The 14,274-nt window shown below is 40.2% G+C and overlaps 1 protein-coding gene across 1 annotated transcript in view; it reads left to right on the top strand.

Moving 5' to 3' along the window:
• The window catches only part of afg1lb (AFG1 like ATPase b), a 50,637-nt gene extending 36,975 nt beyond the window's left edge, over window positions 1-13,662 (top strand). Inside the window, exons 8-13 of the mRNA XM_033648167.2 lie at window positions 281-363; window positions 1,163-1,233; window positions 2,440-2,540; window positions 5,086-5,226; window positions 7,524-7,631; window positions 10,294-13,662. Coding sequence (XP_033504058.1) covers window positions 281-363; window positions 1,163-1,233; window positions 2,440-2,540; window positions 5,086-5,226; window positions 7,524-7,631; window positions 10,294-10,440 — 651 coding nt within the window. The 3' untranslated portion in view covers window positions 10,441-13,662. The remainder of the gene's footprint in view (window positions 1-280; window positions 364-1,162; window positions 1,234-2,439; window positions 2,541-5,085; window positions 5,227-7,523; window positions 7,632-10,293) is intronic.
• Window positions 13,663-14,274: the final 612 nt, after the last annotated feature.

The raw sequence follows: 14,274 nt of genomic DNA, 5'->3' as shown, positions 1-14,274 counted from the left end.
AGCATTTTAATCCTTTATGCCATAGAGCCTTGGTTCCCAACTTGTGGGTCGTGGCCCAAAAGAGGGTTGCATGTCCAATCTGAATGGACTGCAAGTGACTGGCAAACTCAACACAAAAAAAAACGCTTATTGTACAGTGAATTTCTGGCACAGAGCTTTTATTTTAAACAACATCTCTAACATCTTCTACCACGTTAAAAATACATGTCCCCCACATGCCTGACTTCTCATTCACCCTTCTGTCTGTTGTGTGTTTGTGTTTTTGTGCGTGTGTGTGCAGGAGTACTGCCACACCATGTGCCTAGATGCTGGGATTGACTACAGGAGGCTGGACAGCGCTGCAGCATGGAAACTCTACTATCTGTGAGACACATGCACTAATACACTAATATTGGTCACATTTGTTCCTCTGTGTGCGCTCCGACTCAGCTTAGACGCTGCGCAGAGGTCTGCTAAAGAGTCGACATTTACCTGCATCCACTACATACACAGAGGCATTCACATACACACAGGAAATGTTTGTGCACATTATCGAGCTTGATTTTATTTATTTTTTAAAGGACAGAAAGCGAAGGCAAACAGATGGATAAATGGGGAGAAGCAGACTGGGAGGTTTATAAAGACCTACAGTACATTACCTTGAGAGATCCATGAAAAGAATGAAAGAGGAATCAATAGAATATGAGAAAATGGTAGAGCTTTAAAAGCTAGTTTTCTATTTTCCTCATTACATATACGCTGTTAGGAGCACACGCACGCACACACACACACACGCAGACAAACAAGGTATGAATGACACTGCTGTTGCTCATCGCTGTATTGGAGCTTTCAAGTGCTTTCGTCTTTTCACTGTATGTAAATAGAGCACATCGCACCCTTTTACCTGGAGTTAAAACACAAGCACACACACAGACACAAACACACACACACTTTACAATCTCATTTTGACGTGCATTCACAGGCTAATGCTCGTGTTTAGAGCCTAACATCCTGTTTTTTACTGATGGAGTGAAAAGCTAAGTACCCCCCTCCCCTGCTCTCCTTGCTGCCATCGTTTGATGTGGCCACTTCAGCATTATTAATTTCATATCCTATTTTCTCCTCTCTGTTTCTGTGTGTGTGTGTGTGTGTGTGTGTGTGTGTGTGTGTCTGTCTTGTTCAGCTCAGGGGAGCCTGGTGCGGAGACCTTCTTGGATGCGCTTTTCGAGGAGCTGGCCTTAAGTCAAAAGAGTGGTAAGAAACTTAGGGACAACCTAGGGACAGTTCACCCCAAAATCAAAACTACGTATTTTTCCTCTTGCCTGTTGTGCTGTTTATCAGTCTAGATTGTTTTGCTGTGAGTTGCCAAGTGCCAAGATATCGGCCATAGAGATGTCTGCCTTCTCTCGAATATAATAAAACTAGATGGCACTCAGCTTGTGGTGCTCAAGCACCAAAAAAATACATTTGGAAAACTCAACAGCAATGTCTCTTTACAGAAATCATGACACGGATTCTCAAGACAATCCACAGACCTTGTTGTGATTCAGTTTCATGTAGGAACTATTTTCTTTCTACCAAACTACACCCACCAACCATATCACTGAGCAGAAGGAAGTGTGCATTACTTGTGATTCAACCAATCACAGTTGAGGAGTCTTTAACACAGCAAGCAGTCACTGCTCACGGACTATGGACAAACTGTCAAACAAGGCACTGCTTATCAAAAATTAATTAAGATTCTGTTACTACATTGCCTATGTCTGTTCTCAAATGTTTTCAGAAACATGTTTTAGTCTACTGTTTAGCTGTAAAATGAGAAAGTTTGCTCTCAGGCACTCCTTTCTCCTGATCGCCATTTATTCTACTGAGCATACATTAATTAGACGCTATTTCCACCATTGCATTAGCCCATTCTTTCTAGCAACAGTATGGCATCATATTTTGCAAAAATGTACCAAAAGGAATGTTTTTCTACACAAAGTTGACTGGTTTGGTTGTGTATTATTCTCGACCATTATTAAGCTTTAGAGCTAAAATAAAGCCAAGGCCTCAAAAGGTTCAAAAAAGGCGAAATTTGATTTTCAAGTCACTTTTAAAGGCTCTAAAACGTTGGACTTTGAACTGTGGATTTTGTGGATTTTAAGTTTAAATTCTTTTAGTTTGGAACTTTGCTGGAATTTTTCTTGTATTTATATATCTAAAAACAGTGTATTTTAAATTTGTAGACACACAATAGTCATCCAATTTGGATTATGTTTGTCACTTAAGGTACATACACATCTTGTGTCCTGCTTTGTAAGTTAATAGCAGGGTTGAAAGGAGGAGGGTTTGAATTCTGTGGTGGAGGATTAACTTTCATTCCTTCACAGATTTGCTTTTAACATATTGATTCAACTGTAAATGTTATCATAAAATATTTATGATATGAGGTATATTGATTGTTGTATGTTTCCATAGTTACCGGCCCTAGGACGCTCACAGTGCTGGGCAGAGACGTCACTCTGGCAAAGACCTGTGGCTCCATCGCCGACTGTACTTTTGATGAGCTGTGTGGCAGAGTGAGTGTTTTATCCTGGTGTCTTTGTCTTGTAATAATCTTCTCTGCATTCTGTGATTGTAAAACAACGGTTTCAGGACAGTAACATACAGTCAGGTCCATAATTATTTGGACAATGATACAGTTGTCGCCATTTTGGCTCTGTACACCACCACAATGGGTTTTAAATGAAACAATGAATACCTGCTTAAAGTGCAGACTCTCAGCTTTCATTTAAGCCTTTTTTCAAAAATGTAGTATGAACCGTGTAGGAATTACAACCATTTCTTCACACAGTCCCCCAACTTTAAGGGCTCATAAGTATTTGGACAAACTAACATAATCATCAATTAAACAGTCAGTTTTAATACTTGGTTGTAAATCCTTTACAGTCAATGACTGCCTCAAGTGTTGGACACATAGGCATCATCAGATGCTGGGTTTCTTCCCTGGTGATGCTCTGCCAGCCCTTTACTGTAGCCGTCTGCACTTCCTGCTTGTGTTTTGGGTGTTTTGCCCTCAGTTTTGGCTTCAGCAAGAGAAACGCATGCTCAATTGGATTCAGGTCAAATGATATGACTTGGCCATTGCAGAACATTCCACTTCTTTGCCTTAAAAATGTCTTTGGTTGCTTTTGCAGTATGCTTCAGGTCATTGTCCAACTGCACTGTGAAACATCGTCCAATGAGTTTTGAAGCATTTGGTTGAATCTGAGCAGATAATGGCGCCCCAAACACTTCAGCTTTCATCCTGCTGCTCTTGTCAGCAGTCACATCATCAATAAATACAAGAGAACCAGTTCCACTGGCAGCCATACATGGCCATGACATAACAGTACCTCCACCATGCTTCACTGATGAGGCGGTGTGCTTTGGATCATGAGCAGTTCCTTCCCTTCTTCCTTCTCGTGTCTTCCCATCATTCTGGTAGTTGATCTTTGTTTTATCTGTCCATAGTATGCTGTTCCACAACTGTACAGGCTTTTTAGATGGTTTTTGACAAACTCTAATATGGCCTTCCATTTTTAAGGCTAACCAATGGTTTACATCTTGTGATAAACCCTCTGTATTTATTCTAGTGAAGTCTTGTCTTGCTTACAAGAGCAGCAGGATGAAAGCTGAAGTGTTTGGGGCACCATTATCTGCTCAGATTCAACTAAATGCTTCAAAACTCATTGGACGATGTTTCACAGTGCAGTTGGACATTGACCTGAAGCATATTGCAAAAGCAACCAAAGACATTTTTAAGGCAAAGAAGTGGAATGTTCTGCAATGACCAAGTCATATCATCTGACCTGAATCCAATTGAGCATGCGTTTCTCTTGCTGAAGCCAAAACTGAGGGCAAAACACCCAAAACACAAGCAGGAAGTGCAGACGGCTGCAGTAAAGGGCTGGCAGAGCATCACCAGGGAAGAAACCCAGCATCTGATGATGCCTATGTGTCCAACACTTGAGGCAGTCATTGACTGTAAAGGATTTGCAACCAAGTATTAAAACTGACTGTTTAATTGATGATTATGTTAGTTTGTCCAAATACTTATGAGCCCTTAAAGTTGGGGGACTGTGTGAAGAAATGGTTGTAATTCCTACACGGTCCATACTACATTTTTGAAAAAAGGCTTAAATGAAAGCTGAGAGTCTGCACTTTAAGCACGTATTCACTGTTTCATTTAAAACCCATTGTGGTGGTGTACAGAGGCAAAATGATGACAACTGTATCATTGTCCAAATAATTATGGACCTGACTGTACATCCTTAACAATAGTACTTATTACTGCATGTAATCACCATCTTAAGCTATACATATAGTTTTTCTTACAGCGTTTACAAAAAACATTAAAAGAAAAAGGCAGCAGGAACAACATAACACTCATCTCAGCTGTTGCTTTCAAAAATATAGTTTCAATACAGGAATGGCGCACAGAGTTGACTCACACACACGCACACACAGTTCACTCACACACAAAATCCACTCACCACTAATCAAAACTGTTGAAATTCAAAGCACCTCTCTTGCCTCTTTATTGCCTCTGTGTTCTGTTTCTTCCCTCCTCTGTGTCCTTATTGTCCAAGCCTTTGCTCTCAAACTGAATCACCTTCCCTCCATCTCAGTCCTATTTTCTGCTCAATGTCAAAAAGCAAGTCTATTGACAATTTAGTGAATGGTTGAGCCCGTTGTGCTACAAAAGAAAGAAAAAAAAAAGCAGTGAGGTACAGTAATCGTCAGTGTGTGTAAAGTCTGCAGCCTGATGGACAGAGGTGAGCTTTTGCAGGCAGAGTGAGTGAGCTTCAAGGCTTCTTCTGACATACATGTTGGCCCGTCCACATTAATTTTGAGCGCAATGTTCCTGAACGCCAAAGACCCAAGGACAGTGACTGAACATCCGTCTTTTGCACAACATGCTCCATTGTATGTTTGGTGTTTTTTTCAGGTCAAACATACAGACTGCAACGTCTTGTGTGTGTGTATTTACAAGGCTGCTGTGCTACACTGAAACTATTCACCCTCTGCTCTGTATTTTGCTGTAGTTTACTCACTGTTGTAACCTGCTCACTTGTTTTCCAGCCTCTTGGTGCCAGTGACTACCTGGAAATAGCACAGCACTTTGACACCGTATTCATCCGCCATGTTCCCGTCCTGACTCTGACCCTCAAGGACCAGGCCAGACGCTTCACCACCCTCATAGACAACTTCTACGACAACAAGGTGCTCTATCTGTATGACAAACTGTAGTTATGGGGAACTAGTTTTTGGTTTAACTAATTGACATTTAGATTGGTTCCCTATAAGCTTTGCTTTCACTAATTCTGCCATTGGAAATGATCTCTTGGGAAAATGATGGCTCGATTTACAGCAGAAAGGAAGTGCATCAGCCATCACATAGGATAGCACTTTGGTTTTTTCCCAGTAGCTATTCAGCCCAGTCGCCAGAAACAGAACTAACCACTAATACGTTACATTTATACGTTTCAAGCATATCATAGCAACATTTCGAAAGTGATGTAGTTCTGATTACATGTATATGAACTGACTTTGTCATTGGGTGGTGGAGGGGATGGTGGACAGTGTGACATCTCAGCGAGACGGCTGCCGAGCTGTAGACCACTCTAAGAGACCAAACCTGTTGTTGATTAGTAAGACATCCTGGCATTCCCAGCCACGATTTTGCTGTCAAAATTGGGTATTTTAAGCCAAACTTGATCTTTTCCAAACCATAACCAAGTACTTTTTGTGCCTCAACATAACTATGTGAGCCACAACATTGTTGAAAGCTAAAGTTTTAACATATTGGCTACATGATTGGTTAAAAATGTTACGTTCCGTGGTTTGCAGAACTGTACAATGCCAACGTGTATTCTGGCGATGGGTAGAGCTATAGGTAACTATGTCCACCTACCAAAGAGTATCAAAGTAAGTTCTTTACAGTTACTGTCCCCAGTAGTGGAAATGGTGGACAAAGGACTAGCTGAAGTAACTGTGAAAATTACGGATGTCAACGATTAACCGATCAACCACTTTGAAGTTTTTTGACCAGTTCCACATGTCGATCTACAGCTTAATTTTGCTTCCCTTCAGTTTATTGCGCTGCAGACCAGAAGGATCAGGTGGGAGCTAGCTAGAGTTAGCAGCGCCACACATTTGGCCATTACTGTTAGCAATGCTGTCCCGACCCACCGGTGTTGCTATGGAAACATTGTGCCTACCCTCCAGTCTTCCCTAGCTCAAACCGTTTAGCAGTGTCAGCACAGCTAGTGATGCTAACATTGTAAATAGTGTTAAAAGGGTTTTGCGGCTCAGAATGAAGCCCCTTACTCCCCTGGTGACCAGGGGAGAGACTGTAGGGTGGGCACAATGTTTCCACAGCAACATGTTCTGCCACTGGAACGGAATGAACGAATGAGTGGTGCTGCTAGCTAGCTAACGTTAGCTCCCACCTGACCCACATAGTTCAAAATGGTCAAGAAACCAGTGGAAACTGGAGTTAGGGTGGTGGTCATGTTTCCACATATTAATGTGATTGGCCAGCTGTCTGTCAGCAAAGACAGAAAATAAAAGGCAAACATTTTCATCACAAAACATTAAAATTTCACCACTTCTAACTGGGTAGTGCTAAAGCTCACTGAGTCAAAGGAGCACCGGACTAAAAGGAGAGACCTCTTGTATTTCAGCTTTTTGTTTTCCTAAAAATTACCCACTTAGTTACCAGCAGATAGGTGTCTAAAGCAAAATTCACAGAAACTGACATCCCTAGTGGAAACTGGTAGTCGCCAGGCTCTGAGGAAAATGGACAGTGATCCAGTTGTTTTTACGACAGCGACATCAATAATACCATTTGGAAACGATAGGGGAGGAAAGTTGCCTGTTTCCACTGAAAGCAGTGAAGCGGCAGTTGTCTGTTCTGTGTTATTCAGTGTACAGCACACACATTAACCAAGAGGCTGATGGACAATATTATGTAATATACCAAATTCAAGATGGCCATCAGACTTGGGGCTTTTGTTGCATGTCACTCCATCTTTCTCTACCTTCATTTTCTGCCATCTCTTTATTGCTGATAAAAAAAAAGTAAAGTGCCCAAAGATAGAAGTGAGCACTGAGATAAAAATGGTACATCCCTATACTATTCACTGCTGCAAAAAGCAATATCACAGATTATTATATTACCACTGCATTCAGTACAGTATTCAGTTAAGTGTCAACCTCATATTGGCTCACTTCCCATGAACTATATTTTCATCATTCAGTTCTTTATTGTGTCAAAGAGGAAATTTGATTTGGTAAAAAAAAGTCAATGTGCAATTAAATCTTCTCAGGGATGCAATAAAACACCTCAAATTGACTTGAAATATATACGCACTGTCATTTTAAGGAGGTAATAAATGAATGGTTAACTGCTGTCATTTAATATTGATCACAGGAAACAGACAATTAATTATATAGGAAGTAACCTCTATTAATAAACTGGACATTCCTGTATCTATTTTCTTCCCTCTGTGTCCCAGGTGAGAGTGGTTCTGCTGGCGGCCTCTCCTTTGGACCGGTTGTTTGTCCACACAGGAGGGGACAATGAGAGGGACAGACAACTGCTGGATGACCTCGGCCTCAGCGGGGTAAAATCACATCTACTACAACAGAACATAACGAGTTAAAGGAATACTTCACCCACAAAATGATCACGTGTATATCAGTTAGTAACCCTGTGTTATGTTGAATAAGTGAAGAAAACTGTTTTTCCCGCATGACAACGAACGGAGAATCAAAACACTTTTGACAGCAGCAAAACTACATCAATTTGGATATCAATTTCCATGTGACATGGAATTCATGAAGTAGATGTAGTTTTTCTTGCATGACTCATGACATGAAGGTGAACGAAGAATCCAAAAACGGAGAAAATTCTTGATGGACTGAAGTACAAGAGGTCCACATTTAACTACAACAAAACTATATCAAAACATCTGTTTACAAACTCTCACACAACTCATGCAGTATATTCCAAGTTTCATTCATTCAGTCGTATGTTAAGCTTCCCAAACTCATGCATCTTTGCTAAAACCTTATTTATGCTCATGCATTTCATTGAGCAGAGTTCAAATGCACACTTTTTCCCAGGGGTTCTTCTTGTCGTTTGTGTGACTGTTTATGAGGAAGGGTTTTAAATAGTAAGGTTTTAGTGAAAATGCACATGATTGGAAAGCATTGAGCATACGACTGGATAAATGGGACTTGGATTACACTGCATGAGTTGCGTGTGAGATAGTAAACTGCTGTTTTGATATAGTTTTGCTGTTGTTAAACGCGGACTCCTTGTATTTCAGTTCATCAAGTATTTCTCTGTTTTTGGATTCTTCGTTCACCATGGAGTCATGCAAAAAAACCACTACCTTTACTTCATGAATTCCATGTAACACGGGGTGGGTAATTGATACACAAATAGTCATTCTGAGGGTGAAGTATTCCTTTAAAACATCAGGAAAACCATCATCTCCTCACAGCAATGAATAGATGTCGTTCCCAAAATCCAAATATTTGTAAAAAAAAATCTCATTACTGATTTCTCTGTAAAATAGTTCACCTCATAAAAGGCTTCAATAAGGATATAAATAAGTGGGTTGTTAACTAGTTATTAGTTTATAAGAGTGTGGACTACAAACTTAATAAAGGGAATTTACAGAATCACAGGAACACTTACATAAGTCTGCAGCAGCATATGGTGGTGTACCCGTATGGTAATATTTGATGTTAACAATCACATTAAGCTTACTTATTACAGTATAAATCCAAAACAAATTTCTAATGTCCAGGGGTCAATTTTAGGTCCAACTCTTTTTAATCTCTACATGCTTCCTCTGGGGGACGTCATCAGGAGGCACGGCATCAGCTTTCATAGTTATGCTGATGATACGCAACTGTACATCGCCGTGTCTCCTGATGACACAGGGCCAATTGATGCTCTTTTTAACTGCATTTTAGATATAAAGTCATGGACGGCAGCGAATTTCCTGCAGCTCAACCAGGACAAAACAGAGGTTTTAGTCATTGGTCCTGAAGGCCAGAGAGAGAAACTTTTACCAAAACTACAGGATTTTAAACCAACACAATCTGTAAAAAATCTGGGTGTGATTTTTGACTCTGAGCTCTGTTTTATTCCACATATTAAAAACATAACAAAGGCAGGTTTCTACCACTTTAAGAATATAGCCAGAGTCCACCCGTTTCTCTCTCAGGCCAGCACGGAGGTGCTGATGCATGCTTTTATCTCAAATCTACAGTTATTACAGAATTCAGCTGCACGAGTGCTGACGAGGACCAGAGGGCGGGAGCACATTACACCAGTTTTAAAATTGCTGCATTGGCTCCCTCTGCGCTTCAGGATCGATTTTAAGGTTCTTTTATTAGTTTTTAAATGTCTTAACGGTCTTGGGCCTTCTTATTTATCTGACCTGCTTTTACCATATCAACCCTCGTGGACCCTGAGGTCCTCCAGCACCGGCCTTTTAACCATACCACAAGTTAGGACTAAAACACACGGGGAGGCGGCATTTAATTATTATGGCCCCCGATTGTGGAACAGCCTGCCGGAGAACATCAGAGCTACAGAGACTGTTGATGTTTTTAAAAAGAGGCTCAATACTCATCTTTTTAATCAGGCTTTTAACTGATCTCTTTACTTATCTATTTTAAATTCCTCTTATAACTGATTTATCCATCTATTATCTTTTTTATTTATTTTTTATATTCTTACCCTTCCTCTTTTTACGTTATCTTATTTAACCTTTATCTTTTGTTATTTTAGTTAGCCTATAGGTTTTAGTTTTGATGCATTTTATGTCTCTGTTTTAGATCATTCTTACCTAGCTACTAACTCAATTTTACGAGCTAAATAGCTTTTTGTTGGGTGGGAGGGTTGGGTTTTCTCTTTTCTTTTTGTTTTCTGTTTGGATCTTTGTTGTTTTTAACCTCTGTGAGGCACTCTGTGTTACTGTTGCATGAAAAGTGCCATATAAATAAAGTTGATGTGATCTGATTTGATTTAATGTACATTTTATTAGACCCAGTGTTACTTAATTTGCTATATCATATGTCAATCAAAGTTTACATTTTCAGGAAAGGGTTAGAACTGAGACTATGTGAATGTGAGCATGATATTCCTGAAAGAGGGTCTCTCTCTCTCACACCAATTGAAATCAACCCTCTGTCTTTATTCTGTTTCTCTAACCCAAACTTGTTTCAATATCAGCTGCTAACCCTGGTGTTGGCTCCTCTCTTCAGGACGCAGCGGAGCACCTGACTCTGTTCACAGCTGAGGAGGAGATCTTTGCCTCCCAGAGGACCGTCTCCAGACTGATGGAGATGCAGACGGAGTCATACTGGATGAGAGGAGACCGCAGTCACAGCAAGAAACACACCAACACCTGACATCCACTCCTGGCTGCCTGACAGTCATATATACCTCCAGACAACACAGTACCTCACCGACTACTGACACTACGCAAGAGGAGGTCCTGTTTAATAACAGAAAAGGCCCCAGTATATGCAGGAAGCAGCAAAGTAAATATATAACAAAACTAGATTTGATCAGACTTCCCTTCATCTTATGCACCTGTTACCCCATTTTACTGTTCGGTCCTCTTCTCAGAGGTGTGCTCTCTCCCCCTTGTGGACTGTTTATTTTTAAGAATATGAAAACCTCTCCAACATGTGTGAACCACAAGGCAAACAGGTGCTCACTTCAGGGAGAGGAGAGGAGCCAAGTGTCCGTCAGAGTAGTTGGCTACTGCCCTCTAGTGGGTGAATGACAGAAAGGTCAAATATTCTCAGTGAAACAATATCTGTCTCTGTGCAGCTTTGAATGAAACATTTACTATATAAAGCCTGGTATCAATTTCAAATGATTTTCATGATGTAATTCCATCCATGAAGGTCAGCAGCTGTTAGATTATCATTGATGTATTCCAGGTTTGGATTCTTAATCAAGAAGAAGTTGTCTTGATTTTGATGGTTTGACTACTGTTTTTTTTTTTTTTTTTTTTTTAACTGTACTACCTGAGAGGGGAAATGTGTCTTGCATTATTACAGTGATTATCATACACAACTTCAAGCTGGAAACTGCAGTAAAACTAATAAAATATAATAAAATTGTTAAAACAAACAGTTGTGAAGGGGGTCATGCAGGTTTGTACAAAAGATCAACAATTGAATCTGATTTAAAAAATGCACACCGACACAAAAAAAATGCATAAGACACAATACCAAAAAAACGCCCCTTCAGTTGCTAAAACTTAAACTTTATTTTAAAGGAACAGTGTGTAAGATAGAGGGAGTGATGCAGATTTCAGTCAGCTGAAACTTGTCCCAGTTAGAATTCCTTCAGTTTTCATTGCTCAGAAGGTTTTTTCGGGAAGCTGAATTATCCACATGGGTGTCCTCCTCTCCAAAACACATGGACTAGCTGATGTAAACTGGTAAAAACACTGAATAAAGCAGTTTAACATCACAAATCAGTGTTTCAGGACATCTCAGACAGGCTACTAGTCCAGCACCTACTCACATGTGCTAACCTTTGCCCTGAGCCACACATTCAGGAGGTTTTTACCAGGAGCTGAATTATCCACAGAGGTCTCTCTTCTCCAAACCAAACTAATTAAAACTGGCAAAACACTAAATAAACCAGTTTCACATTACAAATCAGTGTTTTTTCAACACTGCTTGATACTCACTACAGTGGCCAACGCGAAACTGCGAATGGCCCCCTCTAAAGCCAGTGTTTGGTTTGTCTGTTCTGGGCTACTGTAGAAACAAGGCAGCGCAACATGGCAGACTCCATAGACGAGGACCCGATCCTTAAATAGATATAAACGGCTCATTCTAAAGCAACAAAAACACAAGAGTTCTTATTCTCAGGTGATTATACCCCAAACAAAACATTTTTTATTATATTGTTTTTATTTTATTCCAATATATCTCCCTAAATCCTACACAGTGGACCTTTCATTGCAAAAGGTAAAAAAAAAAAAATCACTTTTTTTGGTCATATTAAATGAAATATATTCTTTTTGCATCTAAGGAACTTTTTTTTGGACGAGATGGAACAAAAATAAATAAATACTGGAGCCATGCAAAAATAATATTGCACAATATAGATTCTGTCGTAGTGTGTTTTTATGATTCTCGGTCTAATTTAAAACATGAAAAACTAACATTGTGTCAGCCAAAATGACCGCAACATTAAGGCTGTAATATAGTTTAAAGCAGTGGTTCCCACTTGTTGGGTTGTGGTCCAAAAGTGGGTCATGGACCATTCGGAATGGACTGCAAATGACTCCCAAAGGTGTCAAGTTTGTTATAAACAAATTTTATTTTTAAGTACAGTGAATTTCAGGCACAGAGTTTTGTGGTGAAGTGCTGTTTCCTGCTGTAGAGTGAGTGACTAATGGACAGATACTGAACAGAGAGAGCAAACTAGCTCTACAGCATGGTGATGTATGTAGTATGATGCTAAATATGTTAAACTGTGTGGACCTCAAACTAATGACTAAGGAGAAATCTTGACCCTGGAGCTGGAACAGTTGGGAACCAGTGGTTTAAAGTATACTGGGTAATCTCATTCAGTATTCATATGCTCACATTGTGATGCTGATGTTAATACAATATATTACTCAGGCCTTATAAACACCTTCCTAGCTCTTCATCTGCACAGTGTATTATGTGGTTACAGATAGACATTTTTACTGTCTGTGTTGTGTTGATACTTCTTCCTGTTTGCCAGTAGGTGGCAGCAGAGGGTAATCAATTGCTACAAGGTTTGTTATTGCGTCCATCTGAGGATGAGGTCATCCTAGTGCACCACTCCAGCCTGGACCAGCCCGCCCTGACAACTACAGTGAGAACTGTGAGCAGCACCTACAGAATCCAAGCCAAGAGCGTTATATAAGATTCTGTGTCTGCACCAAGTAGCAACAGTACAAAAACACCACAGTAAAAACAAATCTCATTATATTCAGAGACAGTAAACGACTCGGCGTGTGTGTGTGCAGGTGTGTGGGTGTGCGCACGGATGCATGCACGACGTGTATCATTAAAAAGCGCTTGAGTGGGTAGCACGGCCCCCAAGACTTTTCCACCATAACTGTCAATTAAAGGAAAATCAATCACGCCCTTATGCCAAGGCCCCTAATCCAATCAGAGCACTATGCTGCTTGGGGGAAACATCAGACACAAACAGAGATGGCCGCCGTGCTTTGTGATTGTCTTAATTGGGTGATTCACGCTGGCTTAGAGGGGTGGTCGCAGTCTGCACCCTCTCTGGACCACAGTCTTGACACCCCATGCTGACGCAGGGAAGATGGAGCAGCTCACCTTTTGACGCTTTCTCATTGTCTTATCAGTTAAAATGGGAACAGACGTGAATAAAAATATCAATAGTATGACTTCTGCTTTTACAGTCAGTTTAGGCAAAGTTGGATAAATCACAAAAAGTCTTAAAATGTGCATTATAGGTTTGTAAGACTTTGATGTTAGAAGGTCTGTCAAACATGGATGAAATGGAGTTGTCATAGGGCAGAGTTTTGTTGCTCTAACCTGAAATAGGTCACTAAGTGTGTAAGTGTTAAATGAGTTCCTGGTAAAGAAAAAACGTAATAAAACAGATTGTTCTGGGTTGTGTTGGTCCGCTCGCTTGTGTGCTTAAACGTGTCCTTGTGAAACACAATTGCGGCCCTCGGAGGGGCACCTACGGTGAAGCTGGCTTATCTGTGCTGATACAGATACTGCAGCAGGGTACTGAGGGAACACATCTGACACTTATTTTGCTCACATGACATAGATTGACAATGAACTTTGTAAGGCCAGCTGTAAACATACACATCAGCCGACTGGTTTAAATGTGCAGGTGCATATATGTACCAGAGGAAAGGGTAAATAAAAGTCAGTGTTGTGGTCTTTACACTGAAACCTAAAAACACCCAAACAGCCTGTAGGGTTTAGAAAAAATAATGGTGTGCTTAATGGGATGTGCTGAATAATCAAATGCTGCTGCTCTTTAAGAAAACAGGTTAAAGGGGAAAACTAAAATATGTATTTCAGGTAGTCCTATGTTTATTTAGAGTTACACGCTTTGGTCATGAGACAATTAAAGAAATGGTTTCAACCACAGCTCATCTAATCATGGCATATGAATTTTAAAAATGCAATTCTTTACTGAATGATCACCTATAACAAAATATCATATACATTTGAAATACATTTAAATGT

Source organism: Epinephelus lanceolatus, chromosome 13 (genome assembly GCF_041903045.1).
Source record: "Epinephelus lanceolatus isolate andai-2023 chromosome 13, ASM4190304v1, whole genome shotgun sequence".
Taxonomy (NCBI): Eukaryota; Metazoa; Chordata; class Actinopteri; order Perciformes; family Serranidae; genus Epinephelus; species Epinephelus lanceolatus.
Note: the sequence above shows the minus strand (reverse complement) of the source record. Positions and strands in the feature narration are given on the sequence as shown.